This window comes from Triturus cristatus, chromosome 4_2 (assembly GCF_964204655.1).
Source record: "Triturus cristatus chromosome 4_2, aTriCri1.1, whole genome shotgun sequence".
Lineage (NCBI taxonomy): Eukaryota > Metazoa > Chordata > Amphibia > Caudata > Salamandridae > Triturus > Triturus cristatus.
Genome location: NC_140586.1, coordinates 698,667,464 through 698,689,032, shown reverse-complemented (window position 1 = coordinate 698,689,032; position 21,569 = coordinate 698,667,464). Strand labels below are relative to the sequence as shown.

Here is a 21,569-nt window from a genome sequence, read left to right as displayed (position 1 = left end):
GAGGTCAACAGACGTCGACCGGGATCCAGCGGCGTCGGGACCGAAGTCGACGATGGCGCCGAAGCCGCCGGCTCACTAGGACCCCCAGTCGGACCTGCGGGGCCCGGTGGCGCGCTGGCAGGGTTCGACTGCGGAAAGAGTCCTCATGGCCACGAGGAAGTCTCGAATCTAGCCCGGAGTCGCATGAAGCCGAGGGACCGGAGGGTGTGGGGCCGGATGGGACTCCTGCGGCTCCAGCATAGCCGCGCGGGTGGTGCCACCCGAACCCTCGGTCGAGTCGCGCGACCGGTGAGGGGAGCCAGAAGAGCGATGTCGCTTCTTCGACTTCTTTTTGCCATGCCTCGACTTACCCGAGTGCGATGACTTGGAACCAGACGAGCAGTGAGGACTGCGGCTCCGCGACCGGCCCCTCGACTTCCTCCTCGACCGGGACCTTGAGCGGCGCGGGGCATGACTTGTCATCGTGGTCGGCCCCAAGACAGTAGTGACACAGATGGTGGGGGTCGGTAACCGACATCAGTCAGTGACAGACGTCACACAGCTTGAACCCACACATCCCTACCGGCACCAGGACTCGAAGTCGACTCGAAAAAAATAGACAAAATGTCCAAAAAGTTAGTCAAAAAATTACGTCAGCGCGCGAGGGTGTCGTCTAAGTACTCCGACGACGTCATCCCGGCGATAATGACGCCGACGACGGACGCGGAGCCGCAGACGACGCCTACCAACGCGCAGGGGTACTGCTGATGAAAAATCTTTCCTGATCCAGCCTGACGCCTGGGGGTATTCTAAGGTAAGGAATCTAACTAACGTGTTTCTTTCAGATGTAGGGATTAAAGGTATTCTGTGTTGCGACCCGCATAACACATCAGAGGCTCTATATTACAATATTCAAACACTCACAGGATCTAAATCACAAGGCTTAAGAGGCTGAGGGCAGGTCCCACAGAAGAAAAATAATCCATCCAGCTGGCCTTTTAGTAGAAGCAGAGGAACCACCCAAGAAATTGTTCCTCGAGTTGTGCAACCTCACTCTTTTTAAAGATACAGGTGAAACAGATACAACTCTAATGCATATACCCCACCAAACCAACCTCTTGTAATGCCAGTTGAGTTCCCTTGCCATCTCACTCATTTTGTGTCGTAAAAGCGCCTGACTCCAAATTGTATGAGACAGGAGTCAAAATTTACCCACAACCACGATCAAACCCTTTGAATGTTTGTTAATCCCAGAGATTTCCCCTTATCCACCACTATGACCCAAGCCCTAGAAACTCAAGGCTATCATGCTTTAATGCTCAAAGAGAATCATCCAACATGCCCACATTCTAAACTCAAGGAGTAAACATATGTCAGACACTTAATATAACCACCAGCTCATGCCACACCCTTATTTAAAGTCAAGGATTAGCAGAGTACTTGAAACACTTATCTCGAGCTACAGCAACTGATTAGTTATACTGCCCACACCAGGAAGGGCCAACACAACTACAACACTAACCCAACCCTTTTGGAGTACACATACAATAGTCTCCCTGTCAAACACCAGCCTAACCCTCACACTTTGCTAGGCTGACGGAGCTACAAGCATACTAGTCACGCTGATATAATCAATAGTACTTGCCAATCAGATCTAACCATGCAAAAAAAGTCTACCCTCCACTTTGATCTAAGCCAAGTCAAAAGAATGAAAGTTCTGGAGAGAGAGGGACCTAACTGCATGAAGATACGAGGCATGGAAAGGGGGGTTAAAATGGGCACAGGCAGGCGGAGTGTAGACGAGTATCATGGTTCACAGGAGGAGTAATAGATCAAGGAAAGGAACCCATCAGGGTGTGGGAGCTGCCCTGGATACAGGCTGAGGAACAGAGAACAAAAGATGATAAAGGGATGGGTGATGAGTGAGGACATGCATAAGTGCCACATAAGGGCCATGAAAGCATTGGGGAGCGGTCAAATGGCCCCTTGCGACACGTACTACTTGCGAGAAGTTCTAATTTTTTGGCTAACAACTCTTTGTCTGTTTCTAGGTACATAAACTATACTTATAATTGTTAACACGAAAAAAAGTCTGAAATGCAAAGTACAGATGAAGATGTTACCTGCTGCTGGTTCACTTGGCAGGGTAGGATTCCATTTGTCTTCTAAGCAAGCATTAGACTGCACTGTAGTACATCTACAGCCAACTTCACTGTAGTCCTTTTACTATGACTACTATTGCGGTCAAAAAACAGTCCTACTTCCCTGTCCATGGTTTGTTTAAAAACACAGTCACCATATAAGCACAAGCATTTGCAATGCAATAGGTCTTGCATTTACGAGAGTTTAAACTATTGACATTGTAAATGACAATGCGTTTTATTTATGTTTTAAAAGAACAAGTTACTTACCTTCAGTAACGATATATCTGTAAGAGACATATATTAGTTATAGAGTCATTACCTTTGAATAACCCCCAGGCGTCAGACTGGATCCAGAGAATTTTTTCTCAGCATTACCCCTGCGCGTCAGTAGGTGGCGTCGGTCGACTCCGCGTTAGTCATCGGCATCGTGATCGCTAGGATGACATTGCGGTATCTACTTAGATGCCGCCCCTGCGCGCTGACGTCAGTTCTTTTACACAACATTCCACGCCAGAAGCGCAGAGCCATGCAAGACACTGACCACTGGTACGCATAACTAAGGCCCTGGCAAGGGAGTCCCTTACTCTAAAAGTCAGTTTGCAGAACGGGAAGGATGGGTGGGCTGGTAAGGAATCTATAACTAATATATGTCTCTTACAGATGTATCGAATGTAAGTAAATTGTTAATCTGAAAGATATTAGTTATAGACGCCTTAGCTTAGAATAGATACCCCAGCAGCACCACCGGAGGTGGGTCTGCGAACCAAGGTCACACTAAGTTCACACCAGAAAGTCCTGGAGAACTGAACGGCCAAAGAAGCGGTCTCTCCGGACTAGACTATCCAGGCAGTAATGTTTAGTGAACATGTGCAGAGATGCCCACGTGGCTGCCTGCAGATATCACCTAGGGGGACTCCACGTCCCAAAGCAGTAGTGGCTGCCATCACCCTGGTGGAATGGGGTTCCTTTTTCACCAAGGAGTAACAGATCTTAATGCAAAGGACGACCCATCGAGAGATGGTTCATTTTTGCACAGCCCGCCCAACCTTTCTTGGTGCCCACATAGCCAACAAAGAGTTGATCATCCACCCAAAATTGTTTTGTGAGATCCAAATAAAATGATAACGCACGTTTTTGATCCAGACGGTGGAGTCTCACCTCCTTGGAAGGATGTGGGGGCAGGAAGAAAGTGGGCTAAGTGATGGTCTGTCCTATGTGGAAAGAAGTAACCACTTTGGGAAGAAAAGAAGGTAGATTTCGAAGGGCAACTGTGTCCGGATGGACAGCAAGAAAAGGAGGTCTAGAAGATAGAGCCTGAAGCTCACTCACCCTGCAAGCAGAGGTGATGGCAATCAGAAAAGCAGTCTTTAAGGTCAAGAGTCTGAGAGGACAATTATGTAGTGGCTCGAAAGGAGGAAACAAGGTAAGTTAAGACCAGATTCAAGACCCACTGGGGCATTACGAAAGGATTTGGAGGAAAGAGGTGAGAAATGCCCTTAAGAAGCCTATTTAAAATAGGGAACTTGAAAAGAGAAGGTTGATCAGGAAGGCGAAGAAAGGCCGAAATGGCTGAAAGATAGCCCTTAAGGGTGCCCAGAGCAGAGCCCTACTGGGCCAAAGATGGAATGAAGGGGAGAACCTCTGAAAGAGGAGCATAAAGGGGATCCACAACCTTTGCTGTGCACCATGCCACAAATGTGTTCCATCTACAGGCATATACCGTTTTAGTGGAGGGACGAATGGCTACCACAATGCCAATACAGACTTTGGTGGAAGGTCAAAAGCTGTCAACTGGCGCCACTCAATCTGCACGCAAGGAGGTGGAGGCTGGACAGGTTTGGGTGGAGGACAGTCCCCTGCTGATGCGACAGAAGGTCCTCCCGAAGAGGAAGTCTGATCGGAGGATAGATGGTCATGCTCCGGGTACTAGACTCTTCATGCCCAGTCCGGAGCCACAAGAATGACTTGGGCCCGGTCACGCATGATCTTCAGCACTCTGGGTAGAAGTGGTACAGGCAGAAAGGAATACAGGAGGCCGCAATTCCACTAGTGACGAAAGGCGTCACCGAGTGAGTGCCGCCTTGGAAACTCCAACGTGCAGAACTGCTGGCATTACACGTTCTCTTCGGTGGCGGTTAGATCTAACCAAGGCTCTCGCCACTGCTGAAAGAGACCTTGCACCACCTCAGAGTGAACACGCTATTTGTGATCCATCATGCACCGGTGGCTAAGTTCGTCCGCCCTGGTGTTCATGGAACCTGCCTGGTGTTGAACCACCAGGGACATGCCCAGATGTTCCAGCCACATCCAAAGGCGAAAAGCCTCCCGACACAGGGTCTACGACCTCACCCCATCCGGTTTGCTGCAGTAACAGATGGCGGTGGTGTTGTCCGTGAACACCTGCACCACCCTTCCTTTGACAGAAGGAAGGAATGCTTTCAATGCAAGACAAATCGCCCGGAGATTCAGAAGACTGGTGTGGAGCCCGGACTCCCCGGAGATCAGAGGCCTCTGATCTCCGCCTCTCCCATGTGGCCACCCCATCCCACTAGTGACGCATCTGTCACCACTGTGAACTCTGGTTAGGGAAGGGAGAGGGATCTGCCGTTGACCCAATCCTGGTTCGTTTGCCACCACTGCAATTGGTGTGCAGTGCCCTCCGACATCTGGACACAATCGGAAAGATTCCACTAATGCTGCGCCTACAGGAACTTCAGGTCCCACTGCAGAGCCCGCATATGCAACCTGGCATGATCCACCAGCAGGATGCAGGAGGCCATGAAGCCTCAAGGTCATTCTCACCGAAACCCGAGATAGAGGCTGAAACATCGGTATCATTGCCCGAATATCCCGGACTCACTGCTCGGGAGGATACATCCGAAACTATGCTTTATCCAGAATTGGTCCGATAAAAAGGAGCTTCTAAGAGGGAATCAGGTGTGACTTCAGAACGTTGATGGTGGACCCCAGCGAGTGCATGAGGTCCGCTGTGGTCTGGAGGTAGGAGACCACAGCCTGGGACGAGCCCGCCTTCAACAGCCAGTCGTCGAGATAGGGGAAGACTGGAATCCCTGATCTGTGCAGATGAGCTGCGACCACCGCCATCACTTTCGTGAACACACGAGGGGCGCTGGTAAGGCCAAAAGGGAGCAAGGTAAACTGAAAATGCTTGTGGCCTACCGTGAACCGTAGTTAACGCCTGTGGGCTGGCAGGACAGGGATCAGGAAGTAAGCGTCCAGCAAGTCCAACGATCCCATCCAGTCTTCATGGTCAAGGGCAGCCAGGACCTGAGCTAATGTCAACATTTTGAACTTCTCCTTCTGGAGGAAGCGGTTGACGTCCCTGAGATCCAGGAAGTAGTGAGAGTAACAACTACGACCTACTTCTGAGACAGGTACTCGCTCAATAGCCTCCTTGGCCAAGAGAGCCGTAACGTCCTGACGGAGAAGGGCCAAGTGAGCCTCCGACATGCGATGGAGTGTTGATGGCATGGAGGGAGGGATAGTCTCGAAGAGGAGGGACTAGACCCTTTGGACTATCTGCAAAACTCACCCAACGTGATGTTGTGCCACTGGGGGAAGTGATGGCGGATCATGTCGCCCAATTGCAACTGGTGGCCCCGAAAGGTCGGACTAGGAAGGTTTGGAGGCTGCTGCAGAGGGGGCACTGGTGGACTGGCCCGCACGCTGGCCCCCCGACCCACAGTGTTGCATCCCACGATCCCCGGACGCGCAGAGGCTGGGTAGGTTGCGCCGCCCTGTGGCTCAGGGTGGAATGTGGTGGGTCAACCCTTCCGTAGCCGCGAAAGGCAGACTGAATGGGGCGAGAGGTGGCAGTGGGGCCCAAGGATCTGGCCGTAGCTCTAGACTAGAGTCCTTGAAGCTCTCGAGCGCACTGTACGCCTTGTCGCCAAACATGTCCATCGTCAATTGGACATCCCCGGAGAAGCAAGTGGACCTCAGGGCTACAGACTTAGAAATCGTTCTACCCAGCGAGTCGGTGGTATCCAGCCCACATCGAATGGCGAACTTTGCTACGTCTCTACCTTCTGCGACTGCACAGGAGAGTACGACCCGGGCCTCCTCCGTGGACTGTGGCAGCACTTGCACAACCGTGTCCCACACAGATTGGGTGCAACGGCCCAAGAGACATGCAGTGTTCACCGATCGCAGTCCTAAGCTGGCAGAAGAAAACATCTTTCCAAGAAAGTCCAACTTCTTGGATTCCCTATCTGGAGGACCATTAGGGAACATGCCTTTGGACGTTGAGGCTTGGACCACCAAGCTCTCGGGGTAGGTTGTTAGGAGAGGAAAATGGAGTCGCCAGGGGCTGGGCGGTGGCATCTGGCAATCATCCTATCCACAGGAGCCCATGTGCTGGGCTTGGACCAAGTGCTCAGAAGGATGTCGACCGGGACCTTGAGCGGCGCAGAACTGACTGTCGGGCCTCCAGCAGCTTTCGGGACCACTCCCCCACCAACCCATCTGGCGGAGCACAGACCTCCAGATTTTGAAGATAGTGACGGTGGCAGGTGGCAGCTCTTTCAACAGCGCCGCAGAATAAAGCGCCATGTGCAAGGCAGTATCTCCCGGTTGCCAGCGTTCCACAGCATACGACGGGTTCTCACGATCACCATACTACCTTTCGTTAAGGACTAGAAGGTGAGAGGACAGGTAGTACGCATGGACGTCCGGAGTAGCTACTCCACCGGAATAGGTAGATTGGAAGCAGGTCCTCGACACAACTTGCAATGCACCACCTCCCCAAAGGAACCGAGCAAGAATAGTGTTTAATTGACGGAACCACGTCTGCTTAATCGGGTTGGGGTGGTTCTGTAACTGATAAAGAAGGCGGGGTAGGGAAATTATTTTGAAAATAGCCGATCTGCCAAAAAGAGATAGGGGCATATGAGACCACACACGCGTCTGGTCGCTTACCTGTGTCCACAGGGGGGGCAAGGTTTTTTGTTTCACACCACAGACTGGGACGCCGAGAGGAAGACACCCAAGTATTTGAAGCCATCTGGAACCACAACTACTTCTTGCGACCAGCCGCCCAGCCGATCCCCGCCCTGCAGCGGGCACAAAAATGATTTACCCCGATTCATGTACAAGCCCGATGTCTCGCCGAATATTTGCAGGAGGTGTGGGGCAGTCCGGTCAAGGTTCGTGAGAAAAAATAAAACATCCGTATACAGTGCTATGCGATTGGAAATTCCCGGTGCTCATTCAAACCCGCGCATCAGGCGTCCACTCGAACCCAGGCCGCCAATGGTTCCATGGCGAGCGCGAAAAGATATGGGGTTGAGTGGACAGCCTTGGTGTGTCCCCTGTCCATAAGGAAAGTGTCTAGAAGCTGATTTAGCCACCCTAACCGAAGCAATTATATAAGTATACAGTAGGCGAATGAGCTTTAGTAGCCGGGGGGCAATATTTAGACTGCTAAGCAGGGCGAAGAGATAAGTCCAGCTAAGGGAGTCAAAGGCTTTATTCATGTCTGCCAAAAGAAGCGCAGCAGGGCACCAGAGTCTGGCAAAAGCGGCTATAGCATTGTGCGTGCGTCTGATATTTGTTGCGTGGCATAAATCCTGCCTGGTCCAGATGAACCAGCTCCGTGATGTGCGGGACTAAGCGATTGGCAATCACCTTGGCCAAGAGCTTGGCCTCTACATTGAGTTCAGAGATCGGGCGGTTGGACGAGAATTGTTCTGGGGTGGGGGCGTCCCGGCTTCAAGAACACTACAAATTCGGCATGCCGCCAGTCAGGGGGAAGACTACCGCACTCTGCAGAAGCCTCAAAAGCCGCTAAGTTCGGTTTTAGGAGTTGCAGATGGTGTTTCTGAAAAAATTTGCAGGTCAAACCACATGGGCCTGGCACTTTTCCTGTTTGCATACTGAGCAGCGCAGTCAGCAGTTCCTCTAGTGACACAGGAGAATCTATTGTGTCTCGCACCTCATCGGATAGGGCCCGAGGTGGAAGTCATCTATAAATTTCTGGACGAGTGCCGCAGGCAGAAACTCTTGGGAAGTGTACAGATCCACAAAATAAGTGGCGAAACAATCAGCAATGGCAGACGGGTCGGTTAGTGCATTCTTGCCAGGGCCACGTATACATGGGAGCGTCTGAGGGTGCAGCGTCTGTGGACATAGATGATGCAACAAGGAACTAGACTTGTCTCCCCACTGATATATCCAACTACGAGTGGCGAGCCAGTACAAGCGGGCTTCATCTGGCGTACGTCTGCTGTACATTCACCAGGTGTCTGCGCGCAACACTTCCGTCTGAGCCCCTACTTGCATGTTCCAAGTCAATTAGCTGGGCCTCAAGTCATAGTAGTTTGTCACGGCGCTGTCGGAGCCGCGCCGTACAAAATGCAATATCAGCCCCCCTGAGGGTAGGTTTCAACGCCTCCCATAAAGTAACAGGAGAGGCTACAGAGCCCGTATTTAAGGAGAGGTGTTCTGCTAGAGATTTGTAGATATGTGCTCGGTATTCAGCGTCTCGTAGCAGCCACGTCGACAATCGCCACAGAAACTGGGAGCGCCTGGGACCTAGAGACAGGAGAAGGGAAACCGGCGAGTGATCCGATAACCCCGGAGGGAGAATATCAGCTGCGAGCAATATATGGGTATGTGCCCCTGAAAGAAAAAGGTAATCTAACCGCAAGAAGGACTCATGTGCGCCGGAGAAAAATGCGTATGCACACGTAGTGGGGTGTAAGGTTCTCCATGCATTAAATTATCCCAATCCCTGCACCAGGGGTAGCAGTTTAGAGTCAAGGGTCCCTTTCATGCGAGCCGTGGTACACCACCTATTTTGCGATGAAGGGAGAACATCGTTAAAGCCTCCGCCAACCAGAATCAATCCAGATGGGAGTTCAGTGCTGAGTGTCGTCAGCTTTTCAACAAAGGACTACGATGGGGGGGGGGGGGGGGAGGGGGGGGGGTAGCATGGATACTACTGCCCAGACCAATGGGTTCCCCATAAAGAGTCCCATAGATCACGACAAACCTACCCTGGGGGGCCGACCATATCTTATGATGATCAAAGGAGACAGCGGTGTATAAGAATTTGCAACCCTCTGGGAGCCTCTAGTAAATCCAGCGTGATAAGATATGTATGAAGCCATATCTCCCCAAGCAAAGTGTCTTGGTTCCTGCTAAATGACTCCCTGGAGGAGAAGAATGCCTGCCCTATGGTGCTTAGTTGGGCGCAACACCGCACCTCGCTTGATCTTATCAAGCAGGCCATTAATATTCCAACTAAGGACTCGGAGCTCTCTACTCCCGCCCCCATCTAACTCCAGTGGCATGGCTGACAATGACGTAGAGGCACAGGAAGAGCGAAATGAATTGCAGTGACAACTCCTAAGCCACACATGGCAGAAAGCATAGTGGCATTAACAAAGTACTACCAAAACCTGCAGAAAATACCCAACAATCTCCCCACCCCAATACCTCAGGAACATAGAAGTATCTGTCACGGCATGGTCCAGGAGAGAACCCTAACAGGGGGTAACAGCTAGGAGCAGATGCCCCCGTGGCCACCGTCGTTCACTAGGCCTCAGCCGCCCACATCCGCAGCTGTGGCATCGCCGTCCCAGGCCCCGTGCCGGATTTAATGGCAGGAGCCCACGAGGCAGGAGCATAGTCTGCAGCCTTCATGTCACCACTCCGGCAAGCCCCCGTCTCGGAGCACCAGTCAGATGGGCGCGAGGGAGCTCCCACCACCACTCCCCACCAGCTCAGCATGGTCACACAGGATGACGGAGAGGCGTCGGCAGTGCAGCAGCACAGTCCACAAGCACTAGGCCGTCAGGCTGCCTCCACGCAGCAATCCGGGCAAAGCGGACCCAGGAGCAGCACCACAGCTGTAGCAGGCACTCCTCGACCGCAGATGAGCTCCAAGATAGGAACGTAAGCACTCAAAGGCAGGATAAATAGCGGATTAATGCCATGCTGCCGGAGCTGTGCTAAAGCACATCCGCCATGCTAGACGGCTAAGCCATGCCCCCCAAGGCATTGTCATTTACAATGCCAATAGCTTAAACTTGCGTAAATGTGAGACCTATTGCATAGCAAATAGTAGGCATAACTGACAATGTGAGGGGGAGGAGAGTGCATGGACAATGGGAAGGAAGGCAGGGGTAAACATGGCACGACAACGGGAGGGCGGGGAGACGGCAGGGACAACGGGAGGGAAGGGGAGTATAAAAGGCACAACAACGGGAGGGGGGGAGCTGGGGGGGAAAGAAGGCACCAAAGCAGGCCGTGCCTGCAGTAAGAGAAACTGAATAAAGAATATAGTGCTCACAGTCTAACACGTACCCGTGTAACAACCAAAGTAAAGGGGCCAGTAGCCATGGGAGGTGACAAATGAAGAGGAGGCGGTACTAAGGAGGTACTAACAAGCTTATTTATGAATCAGAAGCCAGAATTTAGGACAGCAAATGACACAAGCCAATGGCAAATATGGGCGGAGAGCGCCCAAGAGAAGAAGACAATGTGTACTGTATATGCACTGTATGTGTAGGTAGACAAATACAGCTTAGAGTAACAGAGTGCTAAACAATGAGACATCAGGATTCAAGAACTAGGAGGGAGCAGATTTCAGATCATGCACACAGTTCCTATGGGAAGAAAGCTGCAGATCAACATTTGTGAATCAAAGGAGCACAATATTAAACACAGTTAATGTTCTATTTGATTTAACACTTGCTCAAAACGCTAGTTATGAATGAATGGGTTGAAGGAAGGAATGTCCGCCTAACCAACGAAAACAGCATGAAACACCGATTAAGATAAAGGAATAGCTCATTTGATACCAGGTAACAAATGCATAAAAAGCAAAAGCCAACTGTTACTTTAGAGGTTTTTAGCAGACAGTAGATGCTGAAAAAGATGAGGAACTAACCTGTGGGGACAGTCCTTACAAATCTTCTGATCTGAAAATACACCCTGGAAAGTATTTTTAAATATCTGTTCTCGGCCCATTTTCTACAATAAAACATAAGAATCAGACAATATGGTATTACTGCAATTACACAGGCCAGCCGTAAATTGTCCTGCTAGTCTCAAAGAAAATAATTTACCATAGTAAGTAATCACATTAATATTCATCAAACTGAAGACAAAGGAACCACAACTTTGTTTTTTTATTAATTCATTCTGTACACGCACAACCAACCATGAATGCCATTCTGTTTCTGTCCTCATTTGATGTTGGTGATAGACACCTGAAACTAATAAAATGGTCCAAATTAAAGACAATAAAGAGAATGTAACCATTGAATAATAAACATCAAAATTACTAAACTTCTTTAACATGGATTTTTTATAGGTACTTTCACTTTATTCTTTCAAGCAAGTCCTTCCCTTTACTCATTTACAATGTGGCAGTTGATCAAGTTATTTACCTTGGGTAACGCCTTATCTGGTAGAGACAATATCTAGCTGCAGATTCCCTACCTTTGATTTTGCCCAGGTGTCAGACTGGATCTGGAAGATTTTTCGTGAGCAGTACCCCTGCGCGCCGGTAGGTCGCATCTGTCGGCTCCATGAGGCGTGATCGGCCATGCCGGTAGTGATGTTCCCCTCAGCTATATAGGCACCACCTCAGCTTTCTGGCGTAAGCTACTTTTCATGACTTTCCATGCAAGGATGGCAGAGCCAAGAAGTGAACTGACTGTGTCCCATCTATGACCCTGAAAGAGATCATCCCTGACCCTAGAAATCTGTATGCAGAGCGGGGAGAATGGGTGGGTTGGCAAGGAATCTGCGACTAGGTATTGTCTCTACCAATTAAGGCATTACAGAAGGTAAGTAACGTGTGAAACTGATGGGGACATCTAGCCACAGATTCCTTACCTTTGAATAGATACCAAAGTAATATCATCCCGTAAAGGGGTCTGCGGACAAATGAGGCTAAGAAGTCCTGCCAGACTGAAGTGGAGAAATGTCCAGTAGTGCTTGGTAAACATGTGCAGAGACGCCCATGTTGCTGCTTGACAGATGTCCAGGACTGGAACTGCACGGTATAACAGTGGTCGCAGCCTTAGCTCTGGTGGAATGAGCTCTTAAGCCTTCAGGAGGCTGCTTCTTTGCCAGTGCTTGCAGATCTTGATGCAGAGAACGACCCAGCAAGAGCTGGTCTGTTTTTGCACTGTCCAACCTTTCTTCACACCAACATACCCCACGAAGAGTTGGGCGTCCACCCGAAACCCTTGTGTACGGTCAAGGCAACGTAAAACAATACTTTTTTTGGGTCCAGATGGTGGAGTCAATCCTTTTCTTTAAAAACATGTGGAGAAGTGTAAAAAATTAGCAAGGTGACAGACTGGCCCACATGAAATGGTGTTACCATTTTTGGCAGGAAAAAGGCCCTAGTGCGAAGCACCAGTTTGTCAGGAAAAACAGATAGGAGGGGAGAATTGGATGATAAAGCCAGCAGCTCACTCACCCTCCTGGACGATGCAACTGCAACTAGAAAGGCTGATTTGATGATGAGCAGCCTGAGGGGTAAATTGTGAAAAGGCTCGAAGGGATTACACATTAGAAATGGGAGAATCAAATTAATGTACCACTGAAGCAAAATTAAAGGGATAGGTGGAAATATATGTACAGAACTTTTTAGAAATCTATTAACAATGGGAGATTTAAATAAGGAGGGTTGGTTAGGCAAAAATAAGAAGGCAAGCAGGGCAGAAAGATACCCTTTTAGAGTCCCCAGAGCAGAGCCCTGCTAGGAAAGGGTCAAAGTAAAAACCAAATTACCAGATAGGGAGGAAGAAAGAGGATCAATAGACTTTTCTGTACAATATGAAACAAACCTTTTTCATAGGCAGGCGTATACCATCTTCATGGAGGGGTGCGTGATTGACAGAAAAACATTACAGAATTCAGGAGGAAGGTTGAAACCTATCAATTGCTGCCACTCAATCTTCACGCAAAAGGGCGAAGAGTTGACCGGTTCGGGTGGAGGACCCTCCCCTGCTACTATGGCAGATGAGCCTCCTGAAGGGCAGCCTGAACGGAGGATCGAGGCTCATGTTCAGAAGCTCAGCATACAACTCTCCATGCCCACTCATGAGCCACAAGGATGACTTGGGCCTGGTCATTCCTGATCTTCTTGAGAACTCTGGGAAGGAGTTGTATGGGTGGATAGGCATACAGGAAGCTCAAGTTCCACTTGAGATGAAAAGAGTCTCCAAGCGAGAGCCACATTGGAAACTCCAGTGCACAAAACTGCTGATATTGCGGGTTTGCGGTGGAGGCCAGATCTAACCAAGGCTCTTCCCACTGCTGAAAGAGACCTTGCACCACCTCCAGATGTAGTCGCCATTCGTCATCTATGGCTGAGTTGGTCCGCCCTGGCATTCAGGGAACCTGCCAGGTGTTGAACCATCAGGGATACGTCCTGCTTTTCCAGTCATATCCAGAGACGCAGGGCCTCTTGACAAAGGGTCCACAACCCCAACCAGCCCTGATTGTTGCAGTACCACATAGCGGTTGTGTTGTCAGTGAACACCTGCGCTAGCCTTCCCTTTATGGAGGGTAGAAAGGCTTTCAATGCCAGTCAGATCGCACGGAGCTCCAGCATGTTGATGTGGAGTCCTGATTCCGTTGGAAACCAGAGCGCTCTGATCTCCACCTCTCTCAGATGGCCACCCCATCCCAAAAGTGATGCATTTGTCACTACTGTGAGATCTGGTTGGGGAAGGGAGAGGGCTTTGTCTCTGACCCAATCATGGTTCGGTAGCCACTACTGTAGGTCCTTTGCAGTTACCTACGAGATCTGTACCATGTCTGAGAGATTCTCCTGATGCTGCGCCCACTGGAACTTTAGGTCCCACTGCAGAGCCTGCATATGCCATCTGCCATGAGTCACTAGCAGGATGCAGTCGGCCATGAGGCCCAGTATCCTCAGTCATTCTCACTGAAACCCAGAATAGAGAACGAAACATCGGTATCATACGCATGAATATTCTTGGCTCGCTGTTTTGGAGGATAAACTGCACGGTGTCCGGAACAGCTCTGATGAAAGGGAACGTCTGAGGGGGAGTCAGGTGTGACTTTGGCATGTTGACAGTGAACCGTAGTTTGGAGGTGGGAGACGACAGCCTGCAGCAAGCCCACCTTCAGCAGTCAGTCATCGAGATAGGGGAAGACTGGCACCCCTGATCTGCAAAGATGTGCTGCAACCACTACCATCACCTAGGTGAACACAGAAGGGGCGCCGACACAAAAGGGAGCATAGTGAGCTGAAAATGCTCATGGCCTACCGTAAACCGCATCGAACGCCGATGAGCAGGCAGGATGGGGATGTGAAAATTTGCATCCTTCAAGTCCAACACTACCATTCAGTCTCCTTAGTCCAGGGCAGACAAGACCAGAGCCAATGTGACCATCTTGAATATCTCCTTTTTGAGGAAGTAGTTGAGGGCTTGGAGTTCTAGGATAGGACTAAGGCCCTTGTCCTTTTTCAGGACCAGAAAGCAGTGGGAATAGCAACCACAGCCAACTTCTGGAACCAGAAGCCTCTCTATGGCTCCCTTGGCCAAAAGAGCCATTACTTCTTCACGGAGAAGGGACAAATGATCCTCCATCAGCCGGTCGTAAGATGGAGGCATGGACGGAGGGGTAGTCTCGAAGATGAGGGAGTAGCCCCTTTAGCAGATATGCAGAACCCATGATCTAGAAGGGCAAGATTAGGAGGGCTTGGAGGCTGCAGCTGCCGGGGGTGGTGGCTGGTCAAGACTGCTGGCTACCCAATCCACGAGGTCGATATGAAACACGCCCTCATCCACGCAGAGGCTGTGAAGCTTGTGTGGTTTGGTGGCTGGATTTGGGTTGGAGCAGTTGAAAGCCCCTTCTGTGGCTACGAAATGAGCGAAAGGCAGACTGGGGATGATGTAGGTTAGCAGAGAGGCCCAAAGACTTGACCACAGCCCGCAAGTCCTTAAAGCGCTCCAGCTCCGAGTCTGCCTTGTCTCCGAAGAGATGGGTGCCATCGAATGGCATGTCCATGAGGTAAGCCTGAACATATCCCGAAAAGCCAGACGTTCTCAGCCAGGCCTGGCGTGTCAGCCACTGTCTACGAAGCCATAGCATATTGTGAATTTCACTGCATCTCTCCCGTTTGTAACTGCTTGTGAGAGAATGGCCTGGGCCTTCATCGGGACCTGTGGCAGCACTTACGCAACCGTTTCCCATAGTGTGTGAGAATAACAGCCCAATAAACATGCAGTATTCACTTACTGCAATGCAAGGCTGGCAGAAAAAAAACATATTTCCCAAGCTGTCCAGCCTCTTGGATTCCCTGTCCAGGGGAGCAGCAGGGAACATGCCATAGGAAGTGGATGTTTGGACCACCAATCTCTCTGGGGTAGGGTGCTGGGTGAGGAAATATGGGTTCCCTGGATTGGGGCGGTGGGCGATCGTCCTATTCACAGGAGCTCCTGTGCTGGATTTGGACCAGGTCCCCAGAAGGGCGTTAGTGAGGGCTTTGTTGAACAGGAGTAGAGATTCAGAGGAGGAGACTCCCAGTTGCAGCACCTCCGTCAAGATGTTAGTCTTGACCGCCACCGAGGGCAACTGAAGGTCGAGGACCTCAGCCACCCTTTGCACCACCATTGCATATGCAGGTGCCTCCTCCATAGCCACGGTAGGGGGAGACATCATGCCAGTACCTGGAGACATGTTCAGTCCGCTGGTATCACCCAGTTCCTCACACCAGTCCATATTCTACTCATATTGGTAATCTAAAGGGTCTAGTGACCACTCCCATTGCTCCCCGAGGCCTAGCCCTTCAGACTAGGGCTCAGGCTCCGACCTGGGACAATGGGGTCTTATCGGCTACGGTCGACACAGCTCCAGGCTTTGTGTCGTCAGGGGTCAAAATGGGGCTGGAGCCGCCGGTGGGCACCAGGAGCAGGTCATAAGTGCGCAATCGCGGCTGGTCCGAATCCATGACTGGTTCCATGGGGGCCCATTGGTACCAGAGCCACCAACCCAGATGGGGCCCACTCCAATCCTGCTGGGCCTGAATGCACATTGGATGGGGTCCCAACGCTCATAAATGTGACACATAGTCTCATAAAATTCTTAAATTTGAGCGGGGTTGCTCCGGCTCCTGGAAAACTGGGGAGGCACAGATTCGTCCCAGACTCATGTGCCGTTGAACCAGGCCTCGAACACCATTGCCCCTTCGTCGCATCAGCCAGAGGGAAGTCTAAGCATTCTTTAACTTCTTGTGTTTTTTTGTGCCTCTTACCCGAGTGCCCAGACTATTTTGAGTGGGTTGACGAGGACTTTGGTCTCCTGGAACGGTCCAGAGACATTCTTCTCGAGTGGGGACGGGACTTCCACGGAGTCGCATGCAGGGCTGCTAGCAGCTTCCAGGACCACTCCCTTGAAGCCTTTGGTGTCATTGCTGGTCAGTCGCAGCATGACTTGGAGTTGTGGTCGCGCTCCAGAAACCACAAACACACAGGGTGCAGGTGCGTCACCAACATGGCGCAGTAACAGGCACTACAGGTTTTAAACGCTGTCTTCCTCAATGACATCCTCGACACACCAGGAGTAGAATACCTTAAAAAAGGTTGACAAAACATTGCAAAAATCCTGTCAAAAACGGACATAGGTTTAACTCTTCTCTCGGATCAGCGCTGGCTGGCTTGGAAATAAAAGAAATGATGCCAGCGTGCCGAGGTGGCGCCTATAAAAGTGACGCAGACGTCACTTCCAGCGCAGATGCTGCCACAACACAGAGCTGACCGAATTAACCTACCAGCAAGTAGGGGTACTGTTCCCGAACAATCTTCTGGATCCAGTCTGACATCTGGAGAAATTCAAAGGTAGGGAATCTGTGGCTAGATGTCGCTATAAGATTAGAACAGTTGTTGGGGCTTAATATATCATGGTTTTGTTTAGAGAGACTAACAAAGGTACTCCTTTTTAAAGTATTTTTCCAGTTGTTGCAGCTTTAAAATGTTTGGCACTATGTGCATTTTGACCAAAATAATCAAACTAATAGTATGGATATACTTCCTGACACATTGCTGCAAGCAGTCTCTTGTTTTTAGCTATGAGACACTGACACTTCTGATGTACCCGAGTAAGTGCATAAGCAACCATATTCTTTCTGTATTTCAAAAGTGGTCATTCATGTTTTACAGAGGCCCTTAGTGTCTTAACACCGAGTTAGAGTTTACGCTTCCAGCAACACAACAGCCCTGACCACAATGTAACGATTTATGTGTTGTATGTGCAATAAACTGTGTCCCCACTTCGGCTGAGGGAATCATTTCCTTTCCATGAATGTTATACTTGCATATGTCACTTTAGCTCCTGCAATTATACATTATATGAATAGTACTCTCTGTTTTGATAGTTCTTTACTTTGAGAGGCTTCCTTAATAGTACAAAATACCGCTAGTAAGCATCTTGAGTACAACATTTCTCAATCACTTTAAGCATATATAAATGTGCAATTGTGAGTACAAGGAAAGCTTCCTGTACTCTGGCCTATAGGCTTAGAGGTAAAGACACTATTGTGGTCACTAGGTATTTAGAAAGCTACAAACTGTTTACACAATTCTTTATTATTCAACCCGATAACAGGTTTTCAAAATACGCGAAAGGCTGTTGGGGGACTTTTGCCTATTTTGAATCCATATAAAAGAGCTGGAGTATGAACATTGAATCAGGACTACGTACCAGAGCAAAGTAAGTCTTGTGCCAAGATGCCAACACCCCCCACTTTGTTTCTTTGTTTGGGTGCTTGATTCAACATGATCCTAATGTCCTGGTGGCATATCCTGCTCTCCAAAGTGTAGCAGATCAGGAGGTAACATCCCTCATATGCTTCCACAGGAGAGCTGAAATTTAGACAGTGGGTGAAGGTCGGAGTGGTGTGGTGGTTTGGTTTGAGGGGATACTGCAATGTTTTCTTACAGAAAATGCCTTTCAAACATCACATATATGTCAACTCCCAACCCAGTTTTGTCTTTTACCATGTGCTAGTCAGACTCCTTGGTCCTGGCTGACCTTGCGTCCAAATGTTTCAGACAAGCAGCATTATGAAAGTCTCTTTCGAAAGCAATTCTTCTTCCCTTCACAGCATGCTGTGGATTTCCCAAACCCGGCAAAGGGCCCACCCAAACAAGTGGCGAGGGTGATCTTACCTGAAGAATTGTGGGAATTTTGTGTGAGAGAACATTTGCCATTCCCCACAAACGATGCAGCTATTTTTTAAAGAAATTAGATCAAATTCAATTTTTTAATCTAACAATAATGTTTGCAGATATTCTGAAACAGAAAATGTAATCAGATCCATGCAAAACATGCCGCTGCTTCTGGAGCTCCAATTTTCAGATATGTCCACCCTAACAATATTCCTTTTTAAAGAAATCTTTATATAGTCATGCTTTTGAGCCTTTCCTGCTCTGGGTGACAGCGCACACACATTTGGAGCACCATTTCATTTTTTTATTGAGAGAAGTATGGGAATGCACAATGGCAGGAGACTCATTATCTACTGAATTTCCCAATATTGTTGTGTTCCTATAGTAGGTGAATGTGGGCAGAGAGCCAGTTTGCCCGAGATGAAAGACAGACACTATTTTTGGTAGAAAGGAGGGACGCGGTCAAAGCACAACCATGTCCGGATTAATCGCCAGGAAAGGAGGTTTACAGGAAAGAGCCTGAAGCTCACTCACCAGCCGAGCGGAGGTGATGGCCACCAGGAAGACAGTTTTCAAAGTTAATAACTGCAAAGGACAGTTATGAAAAGGCTCAAAGGGAGCGCACATCAAGTATGTGAGAACCAGGTTCAAGTCCCATTGAGGAATCACGAAAGGAATAGGAGGGAAAAGGTGAGTAATACCTTTGAGAAATCTATTGACAACTGGGGACTTGAAAAGAGAGGGCTGATCAGGCAGCCTAAGAAAGGCTGAAAGAGCAGAAAGGTAGCCCTCGATAATGCCCAGAGCAGAGCCCTGCTCGGTCAAAGAGAGAAGGAACAAGAGGACCTCAGAAAGAGGGGCAGAAAAAGGATCTACAGCTTTCGCTGTGCACCATGCCACAAATGTTTTCCACCAAGAGGCGTATACCGTTTTAGTGGAGGGACGCCTGGCTGTCAGAATCACATTACAGACTTTAGGAGGCAAGTCAAATGGAATCCGCTGTCGCCGCTCAATCTCCATGCAAGGAGGTGGAGGCTGGACAGGTTCGGGTGGAGGACCATCCCCTGGTGCTGAGACAGGAGATCCTCCCTAAGAGGCAGTCGGATCAGGGGATCCATGCTCGTACTGAGTAGCTCAGGATACCAAACTCTTCTAGCCCAGTCCGGTGCCACAAGAATGACTTGGGCCCAGTCGCGTCTGATCTTCTTCAACACTCTGGGCAGAAGTGGTGTAGGCGGAAAGGCGTATAATAAACTGCAACTCCACTCGCGACGAAAAGCGTCTCCGAGCGAGTGCCTCCTTGGAAACTCCAACGCACAGAACTGCTGACATTGCGCGTTCTCTTCGGTGGCGAATAGATCTAACCAAGGTTCTCCCCAGTGCTGAAAGAGACCTTGTGCCACCTCTGAGTGAAGACGCCATTCGTGATCCAACATGCATCTGCGGCTGAGTTCGTCCACCCTGGCGTTCAGGGTACCTGCCAGGTGTTGAACCACCAAGGAAATGCTCTTGATGTTCCAGCCATGTCCAGAGATGTAGAGCCTCCTGATATAGGGTCCACGACCCAACCCCGCCCTGCTTGTTGCAGTACCACATGGTGGTGGTGGTGTTGTCTGTGAACACCTGCACTACTCTCCCCTTGACAGAGGGAAGGAATGCTTTCCGTGCAAGTAGAGATCGCCCTGAGCTCTAAAAGGTTGATATGGAGCTTGGACTCCACCGGAGACCAGAGGCCACTGATCTCCGCCTCTCCCATGTGGCCGGCCCATCCCAGGAGGGACGCGTCCATCACTACTGTGTGCTCCGGTTCGGGAAGGGAGAGCGATCTGCCGCTGACCAAACGCTAGTCCATGAGCCACCACTGCAAGTCCTGTGCAGTGCCCTCCGATATCTGGACGTAGTCGGACAGTTTTCCCCAATGCTGCGTCCACTGGAACTTCAGGTCCCACTGCAGAGCCCACATATGCCATCTGGCATGATAGATCAGCAGGATGTAGGAGGCCATGAGGCCAAGCAGCCTCAGGGTCTTCCTGACCGAAACCCAGGACCAGGGCCAAAAGTACAAGTTACTTACCTTAAGTAACGATGTATCTGGTAGAGACTATTCTAGCCGCAGATTCCTTAACATAGAATTATTCCCAGGCAGGAGACTGGACCCGGAAAACTTTCTTGCCCAGCATCTCTGCATGCCAGGGGACGGTACCACGCGACTCAGCCCGATGTCTTCCACGGGTGTGATGTCAGCGAGGTCACATAAGCCCCACCCTGGCGCGCTGACGTCAGTTTGCTTCGGAGAACGTTTTTCGCACCACAACGAGGAGCCATCACAACAAAACTGAGGAGCGCAAGGGAACAGTGTGCGAAAAAACCAGAGAAACAAAATAGAGAGAAACAAAAGGTGAGAAACATCACCAGGTGGCACCAAGGCACCGGAAGGAGACAACAGCAGGCCAGAGCAGGAAAAAAGCAGAGCACCACTCTGAGGAACAACATTGCAAGCCAAGGCGAAAGCATCAGGTGGCAGTAAAGCCCCAGAAGGCCAGAGCAGCGAAGCCAGAGCAAGAAAAGCGCAAAGCGCCACTCCATGGAATCACCTTGCAAGCCAAGGCGAGAGCCATCCTGGAGGCACAAGCATGTGAAAGCGCCGTGACACGAAGAGAGAGAGAGAGGGTCTGCAACCACAACCACAAAGGGAAGGGCCACAAGCCCGGAACAGAGGAACAACAAAAATCCATCCCCAGACTACCCTGCCAAAGATGGCCATACCACCAGAAAGAACTAGGAGATCAAAGGACAGGTAATCCATCCGCAGACTACTTTGCCAAGGAGGGCCATAACCCCTGAAAGGAGTAGGAGGTCAAAGGACAGGTAAAAGCAACCCCAACGAAGAAGACCGGGTGGGGATCAGAAACAGAGGGAAAGAGCAAAAAAAAGCCCTCACGCTGGAGAGAAACCAGCTGGAGGGATGCCTGACCAGAAGAAAACGAAGAGGACACCCACAGAAGACAAGCCACCCAGAGGGAGGAGACTGCAGAAACCCAAGCAGAGGGTCCTTGCAGAGCAGGTCGTGAAGGAATCTGCCGCTAGAATCGTCTCTACCAGATACTTCGTTACCGAAGGTAAGTAACTTGTACATCTGATAGAGACTACTAGCCGCAGATTCCTTAACGTAGAATAGATACCCTAGCCATACCCAGACGGGAGGAGGGCCTGCGAGAGAGCCTCCCCACCAGGAGAGACACAGGGCCCCAGCAGGGGACCT

General features: G+C 50.1%; 1 protein-coding gene across 4 annotated transcripts in view; it reads right to left on the bottom strand.

The window, feature by feature from the left end:
* The window catches only part of USP24 (ubiquitin specific peptidase 24), a 2,082,369-nt gene that overhangs the window by 996,768 nt on the left and 1,064,032 nt on the right, over positions 1-21,569 (bottom strand). For all 4 annotated transcript variants that reach the window (XM_085602520.1, XM_085602518.1, XM_085602517.1 and 1 more), the window contains exon 45: positions 11,038-11,120. In XM_085602520.1, the coding sequence (XP_085458646.1) occupies positions 11,038-11,120 (83 nt within the window). The remainder of the gene's footprint in view (positions 1-11,037; positions 11,121-21,569) is intronic.